Source organism: Natrix helvetica, assembly GCF_964273705.1.
Source record: "Natrix helvetica genome assembly, chromosome: 2".
In the NCBI taxonomy this organism is placed as follows: Eukaryota; Metazoa; Chordata; class Lepidosauria; order Squamata; family Natricidae; genus Natrix; species Natrix helvetica.
The window spans coordinates 237,663,789-237,681,424 of NC_138552.1; the positions used below are offsets into that span (position 1 = coordinate 237,663,789).

The 17,636-nt window shown below is 40.1% G+C and overlaps 1 protein-coding gene across 1 annotated transcript in view; it reads right to left on the reverse strand.

The window, feature by feature from the left end:
- Nucleotides 1-17,636, reverse strand: part of GALNT14 (polypeptide N-acetylgalactosaminyltransferase 14) — a 316,785-nt gene that overhangs the window by 60,647 nt on the left and 238,502 nt on the right. Inside the window, exon 6 of the mRNA XM_081945250.1 lies at nt 10,902-11,023. Coding sequence (XP_081801376.1) covers nt 10,902-11,023 — 122 coding nt within the window. The remainder of the gene's footprint in view (nt 1-10,901; nt 11,024-17,636) is intronic.

The window sequence follows — 17,636 nt, forward strand, 5'->3', positions numbered from 1 at the left end:
CTGGAGGAGTCTCTCCCTGTGAGAGCGGATAGGTCGTAGGGATGTATGAGGTGAGATGCGGTCCCGCAGGTAACTAGGTCCCATGCCATGGAGCGCTTTGAAGATAGTAACCAACACCTTGAAACGCACCCGAAAAACCACAGGCAGCCAGTGCAGCTCGCGCAGGAATGGTGTTATGTGGGAGTATCTTGATCCTCCCATGATAACCCGCGCGGCCGCATTCTGAACTAGCTGCAGTCTTCGGGTGCATCTCAAGGGGAGCCCCATGTAGAGAGCATTGCAGTAGTCCAGGCGAGATGTCACCAGTGCATGAGTGACTGTGCGTAGGGCGTCCCGATCCAATAGGGGGTGCAATTGACACACCAGGCGAACCTGGTGGAACGCCCCCCTCGCCACGGCTGTCAGATGGTCTTCCATCGACAGCCGGGCATCAAGGAGGATGCCCAAATTGCGCGCCCGTTCCACGGGGGGCAATAATTTGCCCCCTATGGCCAGTGATGGCGTCAACTGGTTAAATAGGGGCGCCGGTAGCCACAGCCACTCAGTCTTGGAAGGGTTGAGTTTAAGTCTGTTGTCCCCCATCCAGACCCGCACGGCTTCCAAACACCGGGACAACATTTCGACGGCCTCGTTGGGGTGGTTTGGGGTGGAAATGTACAGCTGTGGTGCCTGTAGGTGGTGCTACAGCGGAAGCCCAAACCATTGTGATGTACAGGGGTGCATTCAAATGTCACCGCCTGCAATTTGGAATTAGTATAGCCCCTGGACTGTTCCAAAGTGACATGGAACGGCTTTTGCAAGGGATTCCAGGAGTTGTCCCCTATTTTGACGACATCTTGTATCGGCTGCAAATGAGGCACAACTTTTCAAACATTTGCAAACTGTTTTGACCAGAATTCGGGACAAGGGCCTCCCTCTCAAAAAAGAAAAATGCCAAATTAATGCCAAGGGTTGAATTCTTAGGGTACCTAATCAACAGCTCTGGGATTCACCCAACCTCGAAAAAAATTAAAGCAATCCAGGACACCCCTACACCTTGCAATCAAACTGAGCTTCAGGTGTTCCTCGGGCTCCTTAATTTTTACAGCATCTTTCTTAAACAGAAAGCCACCGTTGCTGAGCCCTTACACCGTCTCCTGGAGAACAACGCAAAGTGGTCCTGGGGCAGAGCTGAGGCTGCCGCATTTGCCACGGTAAAAAGACTTCTGTCAGCGGATACGTTCCTGGTGCAGTACAGCCAGACCCTGCCACTGCTGCTGACCTGCGACGCTTCCCCATTTGGCATTGGACCCGTCCTCAGCCACTGCATGCCCAATGGAATTGAGGCTCCCATAGCCTTTTACTCAAGGACTTTGTTCACTGGCCCAGCGGAACTACAGCCAGCTGGACCGTGAGGCTTTGGCTGTAGTGGCCGGAGTAAAAAGGTTCCATGAGTACCTATACGGCCGTGATTTCGAACTCATTACAGACCACAAACCGCTACTGGGATTACTGGCTGGGGACCGACCCACTCCTGTGTCGTTATCACCGTGGATGACCAGATGGATCATCTTCCTTGCTGCCTACTCCTACCGTCTCATCCACCGAACAGGCTCCACTTTGGGGCACGCTGACGCTTTGAGCCGTTGCCCGCTGCCAGAACTTCTTGCTGACCCTACCCCTGAGATGCCAGTCCTTCTCATTGACTGCTTGGAGACTGGTCCTGTCTCATCTAGTGACATTGCCCACCAGTCTGCAAAAGACTCCACCATCAAACAAATGTTGAACTGGGTGTGGAGGGGGTGGCCCAAGGGGCCTGTTGGGTCTGAATTCAAAATGTACCATTGTAAGCGTGACAAATTGTCTGTTGTTAATGGCTGTTTGCTGTGGGGGGACGGGATTGTTGTTCCACCCAAACTGTGCCTTGCAGTATTAGAGGCTTTACATGTAGGACATCCTGAAATTGTCAGGATGAAATCTTTGGCTATGTAACCAGCAGGATTACTCCATCTAAGAGGGGAGGGGTGTTAGATACTATCTTCAGTTATAGTGGTTTCCACCAAGGTCCTCTGTTCCGGTGGGAACAGAGGTTTAATCTCATTGGTTGAAGGCTCTGACAGCTCCCTATAAAAGGGCTGCTGTCAGACTCAACCTTCACTGGATTGTACATACTTGTTCTGTTACAATAAAGAGCTGTTGTTGCCTTTAGCCTGAGTGTGCCTTTCCATTACCCGATCTAACACTAAACATATAGGGTATAGTGAAGAAATGCCTCAATATATATTGAATTAAGCAAGCATGAAAGTATTGAAAACAGTTACCATGGTATGAAAGAAGGAAGGAAGATGCCATTCTACTGAAAACAAAGATCATTGTACTCCACCTTACAAAGGAAAAGGAGAAGAGAAGAAAACAACACAAAGGAAAATCTTTTATATTAAAGGAGATGTGTATTGGAGGGGGCGGGAGCAGAATTCCAAGGCTCTAATTTGCTCTCAGGATCTTGGGGCCATATAGGGAAAACTGAGTTGTTTTATTATTAAGAAACAGTGCTTTTTAGAGGGAGCAAGGACACTGGAAATAGCCTTTGTCTCTTGTTAGCAAGCAGAGAAATGTGGATGGGATTAGGGGTGTTACCAGTTACTTCGCCACAATTTCCTTGTTAGGCTTGTTTTAGTCAATCACAACAGGCTGGCTGTTCTTCGCCACTAATCAATTTCATTCTCCCTTTGTTAACAGTGAACCATACATCTTTCTTTTCAGCAAGGAGAGAATTATTGGGGAGGGTTGTTTAAGGGCAAGAACAGTTCTTTTGGGTCCATGTCATGTTTGCACAGTCAGGCGAAGCTAAAATAAACTTTCATTTCAGCCAAAATGCAGGCTTCTTTGCAAATTCTCAAGACAAGTTTGCAAATTGAAACAAAGTGAGCATGATAGCTGATCCTAGGATCCTGAAGCCAGTTCAGGACAGGCTTAATCTTTAAAAAAAATGAAGCTAGAATTAGCTCAGCAACTGGTTGTGAGAGAATGTGGGAGGGCATTGTCTTTTGGTCATTGTTAGCGAACTAGACTAAATGGAAGTGCCCTTTTTTGTTTGTGCCCTTTCTTTCTGAAAAACAATATAGAACAGATCTGGGTGGAAACACATGGACAGTGGAATAGTGGTGGCTAGGATAGCTTTATTGGCAAAGGAAAGGCCCACTATAATGTGGCAATAGGTCACCTTCACATTGTCTACTGTGATGCAGAGAAATTCAACCATGACAGATTTTAAGAAACAAAAACTAAAAAGTGTGTATCTATGTTGATGGCTTGGATCTCATGAGACCTTAAAGTAATGGGGGTCTACTGAACACTCAGAACTGCAGGCGACCCCCCCCCAAAAAAAAAGCCTTGCATGCAGCTTCCAGAGACCTCCAGAGGTTAAGAGAAAAATGTTTTTAAATGTACTGTTTGTCGGTTTATGTTTATTTTTATCTCAGCCCTTAATGAACTCTGTAGGTTATCAGTAGATCATATTCAAAAGACAATCCATTCACTATTTTTATGTGATTGGTTGATTTCAGTCATGGCCATCTCACAAGCATGACTCTGTTGGCTAACTTTTTTTTTTAAGTACAGCCAGTAAAATAAGAATAAAAACTAAAGATAAAGAAAGTAGCATACTGTAGCCAGCAGGAAATCAGCAACCAACCTACAGGGCTTAAGTAACTTCACAATCCCCAATTCTGGTAAAATAGCCAGGTCTTTCTCAAAGGCCATTGGGATCATGATTAACCTATTTTCGGGTGGTATGGTGATCCAGAGGGCAGGCACTGTTACAGAAAAGCCAACCAGTTGTACATGACAGCTTTCCAGGAAAGTGAAGGCTGGAGGCAGACTGTCTTTGCGGATTATAGTCACAACTCCTGTGCAGGTTGCTGATAACGAACTGTTCATCTGTAAAGCTGTAATTGAGGCATGAAACTCAGATGGGAATTCAGGCAGAAACCCTGGCAGGCATCAACCTGGCTGAAGCCAAGAGTTCAAAAGGTGAAAAAAGCTTTGGCAAGATTTTCTATTGTAACATCCCAAAGAGGCTTTTCACAGTTATCTCTGCATGCACATGCAATGGGAAGTGCTTTGGCAGTAAACCCCCTCATTGTTGGAGGGCAACTATCCCAATTGGGAGGAGGGCTCAAGTGGGGAATTAGCCTAGACTCGCTGTGTAAACACAAGAGAACAATGTCTGACTCCCCTCCCCACCTCCAATGTCTTTGAGCCTCATCTGGTCTTCCCCAGGCGAAACTGCCAGTCTGAGAAAATTCCTGTATTATAGGCAGAGATCAATAAAGTAGCTATTTTGAATTCTACACTTATGGTTCTGGCTGCTCATGTCTGACACTCAGGCACCTACAAGCCATGGGTTCCCACATGAAAATCACTAACCTAGAAACAAGAAGAGGTGACCACAGAAAGAATGTAACACTACCCTCAACCCCTTTCCCCACCAGATGTACCCTAATGTTGGTAAGACTCTGCATATATTGGTGCAGGAACCTTAAGGCTTAGAATTTATAAACTGGTATGGGATATCAAAGCTTATGTCTTGCTATACTGTGCATTATTTCATTGTTTTAATTTAATAAACTACTTACAATTCTTTTTCTGAAGTTTTCACTGAAAAAGAGGTAAAATTATTTCTACTATCTAATCAATTTTGTGTCATGACTCTTTCTCTGAGATTTAACTATCGCATACAGTAAAGCAAGTAAAAAATAAAGGTGGGATATATTTATACAATATAAAATAGATACAAAACCTGATCAGCTCCCACTATAAACTTCTACCTGAAGCCTGTTGTTTGCTGTTCACTTATCCATGGAGTACCCTGGTCCTCAATAATTATTTCAAGTAGAGAGTGTGAAGAGATGTATTGTTAGACCTTAACCTGCCAAGGTAGCTTGCAAATGACATAATTTAAAATTTATTATTTTGGCCCAGCTCCATCCCCTACTATTTGCAACGTGCTCTTTGGCACATGCATCTTTGGTATATTTTCTATCACAGGATAGTTAAATTTAAATTTCTCAAATGTCTTTGAGATATAACGCTCTATGTCAGCGATGGCGAACCTTTTTTGGCTTGCGTGCCACAAGTGGGGAGAGCGCAGGGGGGTCGTGTGCGGGCATGCCGCACCCATAATGCAATGTGCAAACCCCCCCAGTGTGCATGCACGCACAACGCGTGACCCCCCATTTTTACATGCTTTTTTCGCCCACCCCAGGCTCCAGAGGCTTTATAGGAGCCTGGGGAGGGTGAAAAGAGCCTCCCCCGCCCCCCGGAGGCCCTCCGGAGGCTTCAGGGACCGTCCGGAGGCTTCCCTGAAGCCTTCGGAACGCTTAAAACCACCGTCCGAGCAAACCGGAAGTGACTTCCGGTTTGCTCGGAGGGTCGTTTTAAGCGTTCCGAAGGCTTCAGGGAAGCCTCTGGACGGTCCCTGAGGCCTTCGGAACGCTTAAAATGACACTCCGAGTAACCCGGAAGTGACTTGTGGCACGCGTGCCATAGGTTCGCCATCACTGCTCTATGTTATACTTTATTACTCCATTACAGTGCTGCTTGCTGTCACATACAGTATTTTGCTTTTCGGACTCTAGCCACCATTGAGAAAGCAGACGAAAGTTGTTTTGCTGAATGAATAATAGAAATGGAAATGTGGGATGGAGGTCACTTGCTGATTTAATGCATTTGATATTGTTATGTAAAATGTAAGTCTATTAAATCAAAATCAACTGATCCTGTGAGAAGCCAATTAAGAAAACACTACTATTTTAAGGGCCAAGGGAGGTAGATATAAAGCATGGTGATATAATAGTTGACCTTTCAACACTAGCCTGAAGGTGGCAGAATTAACATTTCAAACATTTCTGCGAACAGTGGACATAGGCATGCAAGACGGGTATTATTATAAGATAATAAATAATCTATTCAACATTTGTTTAACATAGACAACAATATTTTGTTAATCTGAGAGTTTCAGTGACACAAAAAACTTAAGTACAGAAAATGCATTAACACATAGTAGTTTTGCAGCACTGGAACCAATGTTGAATCTAACACACATAGCCTTGTGACTTCATCATGACATGCTACTAATATACAACGTACGGTTGAAAACAGAGTTGGAGAATAATTTTGCAATGACTTTGATACCATCATTGCCAGATGCCATCAATCAAGCTCTCAAAAAGCAAATTCAATTGAAGGCCATCAGTATTGGAATTCAAAAAGGACAGAACACAAGATAACTTATCAGCAGGTTTAGAAGACTCCTAAGCATTGCCTTTAAAAGAGAGCAGAAAATCTTTCCAAATTAATCCTATTGGTGTCCATATGGGGAAAGAGGAAGGGAGCATGATGGCATGCACATTATATCATCTTAAAATGGCCTTAATTACGTACAGCATATCATTTCCATCATGGCATGAAAGATATAAATTATATAATTAATATGATTTGCAGGATGAGGAACATGACACTTTTGTAACTTCTACAAGATGCTAATCCCTATGGGAATTCGGGCTATTTACTAGCTATGGAAAACTGAGCGTCCTTTGGAAGAACAAATTACAAACATTATAAAGTGCTGGTTTACCAGGAACAAGGATTCTGCAGCTAAGGTTGCCATTATCAAGAATTCTTTTTTCCCCCCTCCATATCACAGGCTTCTACTGTTGGTGGGATCTCAAGCAAGTCCTCATAGTAGATCATAAACAATGTCCAACCAGTACTGGAGAAACTTCTAGTTGTGTGTATCTGAATTCTTCATGATGCAGAACTTTATAATAAGAAAATAATTGATTCAATGATATCTGGTAGTTACAAGCAACCAGCGCAGCTTCTGGATTGTCTTCAAGGACAGCCCCATGCAAAATGCAAAATGCATCAAGGAATATTATTGTAAGATTATTATGAAATAGATTAGTGAAGCCAGGCTGAATCAAATGGATCCCTCAGTTTGTTTACCTATTATTTGGGATTAAGAGTCTTATCCAGAACAGGTCACCTTTTTACTCTTCCAGTATCCCCAAACCACCTATTCACTAGGACACTATCCAATGCTATTGTTTATCAATCTGTCAGTTTATTGTCCTTCTTCCAACCAATCCTGTTCCTATTCAACATCTGCACAACCTATTCTAATTCTGAAGGAATTGTTGTGTTGATAACACATCCAAAATCAATACCCTATAGATATTAAACAAGGGGGAAATTTTGCAGAAGGCCTACAAACTATGTTGTATAGTGAAGCAGAATATTAATGATTCTGCTGATATTAAGGACTAATATATTTTATCTGATATCCTAATAGTTGCTATTTTTTTTTCTTTTTTGTGGGAACATGTTCTATATATTCCAGCCCTTAGCACAACTTTCAGGACAACTTACAAAATGAAACAAAACAAATGAAGACAAAGGATATCAATCAATCACAGCATAATTGTACTGCTGTTCTGCCATTCTGAAACAGACAAGCAACACAATTCTGCTATTTACATTCATAAAAATACGTTAAGCTGTTTGATTTCTAAAATGCCTTGCTTCAGTTCCTGATGCTCATTCCGATGGTCTTGTTGCTCCTGAAGGGATCCTGGGGATTGTCAATCCCAAACTTTTAGACTTAAGAAACTGGGCTGGAAACCAGGAGATTGGGAATTCTAACATTACTTTAGGCATGAAAGCCACTTGGGTGACTTTAGCCAATCACTCTCTCTCTCTCAGCCAAACTCACTTCAGAGGATGGTGGTTGTTGTGGGGGGGAAATAGGAGGAGGGAGGAGTATTAGGTATGTTTGCCACCTTGAGTTATTTATAAAAAATAATAAAAGTGGGATTAAAAAAAATCTCAAAAACCCCACCCCATTCTGAGTCCATCATTTCAGCGTCATTAACTCCAGAAGCAGATTTCAAATTAATGCTGCTAAAAGCATAAGCAATCGCTCTATTTCAAACTTTAATTTATATTATTACTTTTTAAAAAAAAAATAAGAGAAAAGAAAAATTGTAAATATGCGAAGTTAATGGAAGTGCCATTTTGTTTTTCTGTTTCATTCAGATGTTACTGTTGCAGTCTCATAATGAATTTTCTATGGTGTTGCTGCTTATAGTATCCACATCCATCTATAACAGCTGTGAGCTTGAAGTACATTCCCCAGTGCTAGAACTGCCGTCCTGCTAGCTGCATCTCATCAAAAATCTCATACAAGAAAGGCACCATCATCACTCAGACAGAGAGAGAGATGAAGAAAATGAGGACCAATGAGGATGAAAGAAACAGAAAACACAGAACGAAGAAAATTAAACTGTGCTCTTGTTTTAAAATAGAGCCATACTATTCACACCGTGAAGCCACTTTCCCCCAGCGTGTGAAGATCATACTACTGCAACTTGCCAGCAAAATGGCTGATTTTCTACAGAACACATTGGAACCGGTTGGTATGAAGAGAGCAGAAACGAGAGTGTTTTCCTTCTGTCAGGTGTCTCTCACTCTCAATTCTCTTAGCCCCACTCCCATCAACTGAGGAGCTCTGGGAGAAGCAGCAGCAGAACAGATGTCTGGAACAATGAGGGCATAAAATAAAGAACGAATGTGATGCAGCATGAATAAGAGCTCAAGTTTAAGCTTATGCTGTGGTGGTGAGACCTGTGAGTTGTTTGATTTGATTGCATCGGTAGATAGTAGCATTGTTTAATGTCCCTTAGAGCAAGCTGGAAAAGGAGCTGCTGGCCACTGCAAATAATCTGATAACATTTCTCACATTTGTTTGGCGCTTGACACTATTTGGCCAAATCCATCTGAGGTGAAAGAAGCCTCATCTTGTCTGGTTGTATGGGATTGGTTTGAGCCTGTGGATCCCGAGGAAATGATTCGTGCTAACAGCTTTGACACACATAAACCATATCCCCTGCCCTATCTTGCTAGTGAAAACTGCCAGGGAAGTGATGAAAGGCTGAACCTGGGCAGAGGTGAAATCATCTTTGAATAATATCCTCTTTATCTCTGCCTCGGAAAAAGCAATGATATATCCTCTCCTCAAGAAACGATCACTACCTTGGATATTATTTACTAGCTACCAATCTTTTGCTCACACAAAAGTTCAAGAAAATGATAGGGCTGCATTTCCAGAAAACCCTGGATGAAACAGATTGTCTGTATCCTTTCAAGTGGGATTCATATCTGGGTGTGGGATAATCATTGGTTGCGTACGTTGATCATCACTGATGGGACTGGGATGGAGAATTCACCGTCCCTAATTCTACAGTATATCTCTCAGCTTCTTTCAACACCATCAACCATAGTTTCCTTCTGAGGCTTTTGCAAGGCCATATGGTGGGAGGCACTGTTTTGCACTACTTCTCCTCCCGCTTCAGTGAATAGACCTAGACTAGAAAGGCTATGTCCTCAGGGTCCTAGTTAGTAGAGTGGCTGTGTCTTCAGGCATTCTGGTGTGCCTGAGCTGTTTCTGTCTTCACTTTAGCATCTACAAAAAGTCATTCATCAGCATAGGATGAGCTAGCACCAAAATATTAATGATACTCAGTAGATACAATGGAGGTTTGACCTGGTTCTTGGAGGCTATTGTACTCTGGATGAGCAAAAACAAAGGTTAAGATAAACCCTAGAAAGATGGCAGTAGATTAGAAAGCTGACTAAATATGGAGCTTGCAAAGGAGGCTCTGTCTCTTGGGAATACAAATTAATTTAGAAGTGCCCAAGGATCCCTAACAGACTTGGTGAAAGATAATTAACAAAGGGAATATCGATATTATTTTGATGGTATAAGGATACTTGTCTCCTAGTTGGAGACAAATATCATGGAGCACTTTTCTATACAGACAAGGTGACAGAGAAAAGTGTATCCCACTCAGAATGGCAGTAACATTGGTTTAATATTTTTACTGAGAAAAATGCCTTTGTCAGCAAGGTTTAATTTCCATTAAATCAATTTATTACAGCTTAATTTGCATGAAATTAAATGCAGTCCTTATTCAAAGAACCATCACTCCCTTAAATCATTCAGCACTGGGAACTGATCATAGGCCTAATTAAAAACTTGACTGGAGCTATGCCTACCTATTCCCCTTGTAACATTCAGCAGATCTGACAAGAGCCTTTGGGCTCTCTTAACTTAATTTGCATTCCTAAGGGACCATTCTTTGCTAACTTGGCAAATGCATCTTCCACTTCTGCCCCTGGTACGTCAAAACACTTGTGTCCTGGAGTCAGGACCAGCTGGTTCAGTTGCCCTTTTGAAGCTCATTTGAGGACCTATATTTCTGTGAGTTTAGAAATACAACAATGAAAAGTTTTCTGGCTACGAAGATGAAGAGGTTGAGATGTTATCTATAGCTGTAAATATCTCATTCTTTGGGGAGGGGACCCACAAATTTCAGTATGTGTTGAGGATTAAAAAATGCCCCATACTCAAAACACAAGAATTTTGGGCTCTAGTAATTTAGTGTCTTTTGTTTCTGAAGTTGAATGGCAGCCTTGTTTACATTCAAGGCTCCTTTGGGATTTGATTTTATCTTTGGTCCAGTTGACAGCATTCTTCAGGGGAGATCTCATAGCTCATTAGAGAAATACATGTTGAGAAAGAAAATCACTATTTCCATATAAACAGGTAAGATGGTGAACAATGGGCAATTTCTTTCTTTGCTAAAAGCCAGCGGACTGCTCCCAGTTAGTGAAAAGTCCTGAGCTAGTCTGAATTGGCATTGCGTTTGTAATAGTGATGTTATTTCTGATGAAAGATGGCTTGATGGGCTACCTTTCCATGGATTTTCCCAGTGATTTCCCTACTAAAAGGCTTACATGAGCAATGATGATACACGCTATTATCTCTGATCCGAGACAATGCTACTGAGTGGCTCACTTACCTCTTTGATTCTCTGCAAAAGAGGAAGCAGCCAGTCCTTGTTCACCTCACAGTGACTGTCTAGAAAGGTAAGAATCCCTGCCTGGGCCACATCTGCTCCTCGAATGCGGGATCGGATCAAACCTGTAACAGCGGACATGAACTCAAACATGGGTCTGGCTGATGCAAATTTTAAGCAAGACTTCAATTGCTAAACAAGCATACAGATTCCACATTTTTAGCCTTGCCTAATCAACACATGGCAGGGTACCTTTATAGACTTAAAAATGATATAACATTTTTAAAAATTCCTCAGCCCAGTTATTTTTCTGCATTGCAAAATGTTTGTCTTGAGCAAAAAAAAAAATCATTAAAACCTTCTACATTTATACAATTCTTTTCATTGCCTCTGCATAGGGAAGACAAGATGCCCAAATGCTGGCTCTGAAGAATAAGGCATTATCATGTAAGTAGAACAATTCCCCTTTTTGCCTAAAATACAGTTTAAAACAAGGTTTTCAGACTTTCTTTAGGAAAATCTAAAGATAAACATATAAAGACTTCTTAATAGGGATGGGATCCCTTCCCTAACTACAGCTTCCTGTAAATTATTCTGCAAAAGCAAATTGCTTCAAAAACAAACAGCAAATACAATTTGCATTGCAGAAACAAATGACAAACACAATTCCCAGGCAGCAATCACTTCCCTCAATTATAGGAATTTTCTGATGCATTTTATGTTTTTCATTAATGGAGAACGAAATTTCTCTTTTGCAACAATTCTAATATTAGCAGAACATTGGAAGAACAGGGCAACAAGATATACATATTAATTAATAAATCAATAATGGGGGATGATGGAGAATTATAATATTACATGAGACTATAACCTTGAGGCCAACTTATAATCAAAAGGGATAAGAGATAAATCCACCTTTTTTATTCTTAAGTTTGATGGTGTTACTATGTTATCATAAGGAGAAAAGTATATCCTTTTTACACTGAGTGGCAATTTTAATTAAATCACTTGATTTAGCAACATTTGTTTCAATAGAAAAGAATGCCTATTATTCAGGATTGAGTCCTCGGTACTATCTGAGTTTGGTTATTGGCTTGAAGACATTTCATTACCCAACTATGTAGCAGCATCAGTGTGAGTGTGGGGTTTGCTGTCTGTCTCTATATAATAGCTTGCCCTGTGTATTCCCAGATAATCCTAATAAAATATATGAGGCACACAGAACATCTGTTTTGTTTACATATTCATACTGTTTTCAGTTTGAATACCTCAAAACGTTATTGGAGCCTAATAGTCTCATTGTGCAATTGTAGAGTTTCAGTGGTTAAAAAAATCCCAAGGAAGTTGCTTCCAGGGTCCTCAGGAGGTTTGTTTAATTAAAGCAATGGTACAGAAAATGACATGCTTTACAAAGCAAAACTTTCATTTTACACCTTGGATCTCTCCATATGGATTTGCTTAGTCCCATCTCTCCTGTTTTCTTAACAAAATTAAATTAGAATATATTTCTTAGTTGGGTCCACCTAGCAAAAGATTAAGTGGTCATTGTCTTAGCATGTGTTGTGAACAAAGCCATCACAATAAGCCATAATATGAATGCTGTGGCATCATTTGTAGCATAAGAATTGAGTTCTGTTAATGTGAAGTTAGAATCCCACTTGTATGAATGCAGCCATCAAGAGGTAAAGTGTAATAGGCTTAGTTCAGACATGCTTTTAATTGTCTTAGGCAACCAAACATTCCTGGTTTGAGTAAATCCAGACTTAAGTGGGGTGATCGTACATTCTCTTCCATAATACAGTCTTGATTAATATTTGGTTCTTTTATGTTTAATGCTATTCAGGAATGACCTTGAGGGACAGGAGAGAAAGCCACAGAATGGACAACCGGCAAGTAAAAGATGTATCAGTCCACAGAAGGAAAAATATTTCAGAAGGCACCCTCCTTAGTTTTCTGAAGAATAAAATGAGAGGAGGAGAGAAATACGTTCAATCTTCCAATGTAACTTTAGAATAAATATAGAATTAGTATTTGTATGTCTTGTCTATCTCAAAGAGCAAGCATATGGATAATAGCTTTTGGGAAATGGAAGTGACTATTCTTTTCCCACCATGATCTGAATTATTTTTTGTACATCCTGTTTTTCACCCAATTTAAATAATATTACTTTGGGTAGCTTCATGTGATGCAAGCACCATCTAGATAACAATATCCACACTGAAGCTTATTCACTGCATAGATTGGCTCCCTCAGTTGCTCTATGATTGATCTTGGTTTCAATACAACCTGCCATTTTGGGGTAACATGGAGAAAATGTTATATTTATTCCTTCAGAAGGGATAAAAAAGGAATCTATAAAGTCAAATAAGTCAAGCTTTAAAGCAGGATCTGAGACAGAATCAGTCCGCAATAGCCCAGAACCTTCTCCCTAGAACTCAAAATCCTACATGTGCTAGACCTTCTCTAGCCCATGAATGACTGCTTCAATATGAAGACTATCAGAAGATGAAATGGCAACAAAGTGCTTGCTTATAGTTTTAGACATTTTATTTGGAACTAAGTCGAGTCAAGTGGTCAATTGTGACATTCTCTTATTCTATTAGGAATGCATTTCTAGGCTTCTGGGAGAGTCTTAGGTTAAGGAATGCTAGTGCACGTCTTACTAAGTGTGCTTAAGGCTAGTGATTATTTCTTCTGAGTTTGAAAGAAAGTATGAGTAATATTGCATTGTTTCCTGTGGATTAATTAATGTATCAGGTACTGGAAGAGAGGGAATAAGACAATGGGCTAGAAATCACGTCAGCATAGTTTTAATTTACAACAGCCTAACTAAACTAGAATATGACACAAAAAGCAAACAAGTAATCTATATTTCTCTTTTTTGTATGGTGCATACATTCATAAACAGCTAGATAACAGGATAACAAAGTTGGAAGGGATCTTGGAGGTCTTCTAGTCCAATCCCCTGATCAAGCAGGAAGCCATATACCATTCCAGGCAAATGGTTGTCCAATCTCTTCTTAAAGATCTTCAGTGCTGGAGCACCACAAGTTCTGAGGCAAGTCATTCCACTGATTAATTGTTTTGTCAGGAAATTTCTCCTTAATTCTAGGTTGGTTCTCTCCTTGATTAGTTTCCTTCCTTTGCTTCTTGGCCTGCCTTCAAGTGCTTTGGTGAATAGGTGCCTTCTCTGTGGTACCCCTTTAGATATTAGAACACTGCTATCACTGGATGACCAAACTGGATGCAATATTCCTAATGTGGTCTTACAAGGCATTGTAAATTGAAACTAACTTCATGTCATCTTGAATCTAGCCCTCTGTTAAATGCAGCCTATGGCTGTGTTGGCTTTTTTGGCAGCTGCAGTGTACTGCTGGTTCATATTTAAGATCCCTGATTCACTTAATGGAACTTCTTTTTTATGCTAATATTATATTATTTTATTTTATCATATTATATTCACTTAATATTCCATTTATTCCAGGGAAATATCTCAACTTTGCCCTCAAATGACTGGAAATTCAGGAAATTTTAATCCCAACACATCCAGGGGGGCTCAAGGTTGAAGCTTTACAACTAAGGAAAGTCATATACTGAACTTTTTATTTTATTTATATAAACTTAACCAATTGTGGTATACAAAATAAACAAGAGTCAAATAAATCATGATGTTGTGAAACGTGTTAGGCTAAGTCACAGGTACCAGCTTCTTGAAAATCTGTCACCTTGCAGATTTTGATCTCCAGTGGGTACCCATGCAGAAGCAGTAAATTGTATTGGCTCAAACAATGAAATAAGCTTGAAAGCACCATCTTAATAGATTTTTAAATTAGTTGGGCAAGAATAAGAACAAAAATAGAATCTTTTTAGGAAGACAATTAAGAGCTACAACACAAATGTCACCATAGCTTTAAATGCACTAGAAGGGGAGAAAAATCCACCCAATTCTCTCCTACTCTTGCATAAAATAAACCTGAGATTAATTCATGTGTGGAAAGAAAAAGAAAGAATGTGAACAGTACAAGAAGAGTTTAAAAAAGGCCATAGAAATTAAAGACTACAAGTGACACAGAACAATTTTTGATTTCCTTGAGGTAATTGGTTTCACAGTTAAAATAATAATTCAGAAACATTCTGAGGTTAATCAGAATGTGATTCAATACATTTGGATGATATCAACTTCAGGAAGGTTGGCCTGGAGGAACTACATGCTTGAGAGTTAACAGATGATACCAAATTAAGGGATTTACAGGGTTGTAAAAAGGGAGTTACTGTAAATGATCCATCAAATGGTCTTTAAGTGACAGCACTGGGCTTGTTTTAGACATTTTCCAATTCTTGATGTAAAGTTGCCTAGATTGGTAGAATTTGGTATTGCCAATTGTTGATTTTGTAATACATTAACCTACAGAATAATACTTTAATGAACAATATTGAATTTCCAGAAGTATTGAAAGAAATTCCAGGTAGGCAAGTTATAAATATTCTATGAAAAACATCAGAAAGTCTACAAATTAAACTTTAAAACTCATTTACTTCTTGACCATGCAGGTGATTAATTTGTCAATTAAAAATAACCTTACAGTATCAAATAATTTTCCCTTAACTAATATCATAAATTACTTCTTAAAAAGAAATGACTGTAAATGTCACTGCTTGTTTCAAGGATGCTTGCTTGGCAACATTTTTCAGTAGTAAGTTAATAATACAGGAAACAGTAAAGGGAAAATAATTGTGCCCCCCCCCCCCCCATTAGAAATGGACTTTCAAACACTGGAAATGACTATTTTCATCCCTTTAATTTATGAAGTGGGAAGAGGGATGGAAGAGACAATTACTGTAGAACATAAAGAAAATGGGGTGGGTGCAATGGCTCAGGGGTGAAAGACGCTTAGCTTGGCAGCTAGAAAGCTAACTGGCCGGATTCAAGACCTGAGTGCTGCGCAATGGGATTTGCTCCCGTTACTTGCCCCAGCTCCTGCCAACCTAACAGTGCATGCAAATGCAAATAGATAAATAGGTACAACTTCAGTGGAAAGGTGACAGCGAGATTATGTGTCTCAGTGTATAGTCATACTGACCATACGAGCACAGAAATGTCTTCGGACACCCCTCAGCTAAGAAATACAGATGAACACTGCCTCCACAACTGGACAGGGGAAATCTTTACCTTTGTAAGGAAAATATTATTTTTCATTTCACCATTGTTTTCTGCGTTTAATTCTGCTTTTAAACAAAAAGCAGAGAATGGCTATTGAGTAAATGCCTTCTTGGGCCTAATAGGCATATTACTGGATGTCTATACACAGAAAAGAGGCAGATCTTTTGCTATAATACTGCTCCTTTACTATAATACTGCTCCAATTTACAGGTTTTGACACAAACATACATATGGTATACTGCAGGAGATGCCGTTTGCACCAAGAATACAAGCAGGTTGTCCAGCTGGGAGTGTCTACACAACTTTCAGATTTAGGAGAAAGTAATGCTCTGCTAAGATGTAGCCAGGGATCCTTCATGAGATCCTGGTCTTCTTTTGATATCTCAAATATACTACCAGAGTAGTATATATACAAGTTATTTCTTTTTTGATTTGTTTTCCTTCCCGAGTTATTTTCCTGTAAAGGCATCAGTTGGAGGAGAAAGATAAAGACACACCAAGGAGAAGAATGATTTGTGAGTCAAATGTTTCTCTTCCTGCCCAGAAGGAAAAGTAGGTAGCATGAAAAATAAATAAGTTTGGGCATTCTTCCCATAACTGGGTACACTCAGATCTCTGTTTGTATCTTTCTCTGTGTTGCTGGGTTGGAAAGAAGAGAGGAAGGGATGGATTTCCATACTCCACCAACAATCAACCATGCTTGATTTTCCACTAATATACAAGATGACATGCATATATTAGATTGAAATCATCAGCTAATACATTATCATATATTTAGTCAAATGAGTGACAAAAATCAGTTACAGTTATAAGAAAAATCAAATTAAAGCTATTTTACACTATTATTTTATTAAAGTAGTTCATAAGAAATTAAACTCACGCTGGTCCTAGCTTTGGCACAGGTAGCCTCTGAAAGTCTATCTTCTCTTTATAGAGTACAGCAGAAGTAAATCCATGGCTTGCACATTTCATGTACCTAAGACCCCCAGACTGTAAATTTGAAGGCAAAAGTGCCAATTTTCAGACTTGTGGTTTCTTTCTTTTGGGGACAAATAGCTGCATTAGGTTCAATGCACCTGATCTGTCCTTAAACTCTCCCAACAACCCAATTAAGTGATTGAGCAGAAACTCTTTAATGGTATCAAATGATTCATATTTGAGAAGGACCTGAGACTTTTTCCTTTCAGCTCCACCAAAATGGGCAGTCATATACAGCCATTAAATGATTTGTACTTTTTCATATTCTTTCCTGATACACAGAGATTTCTGTCATTGCCCCACTCTGCTATTAAGCAAAATGGAATTGTTTCTGCTATCTTGAAGTTTCATAATTACTACAATTCAGGCTAGCTCTTTTTGCACAAGGCTATCTTTACTGGATACTTAAGGCGTTAAATTGCCTCTATAAAAATATTGTAAATAATGGGGAGGAGCCAATGTCCCAATGGTACAGATGTGTGGTCTCAATGCTCCGAGACCGCTGCTGATACATTTGTCTCTAGTTGGTCCAATCGGACCTAAACCATCCCGAAGAGACGGTGAACAGGAAGACCATGTCTTGCTGATTTCAGGGACCC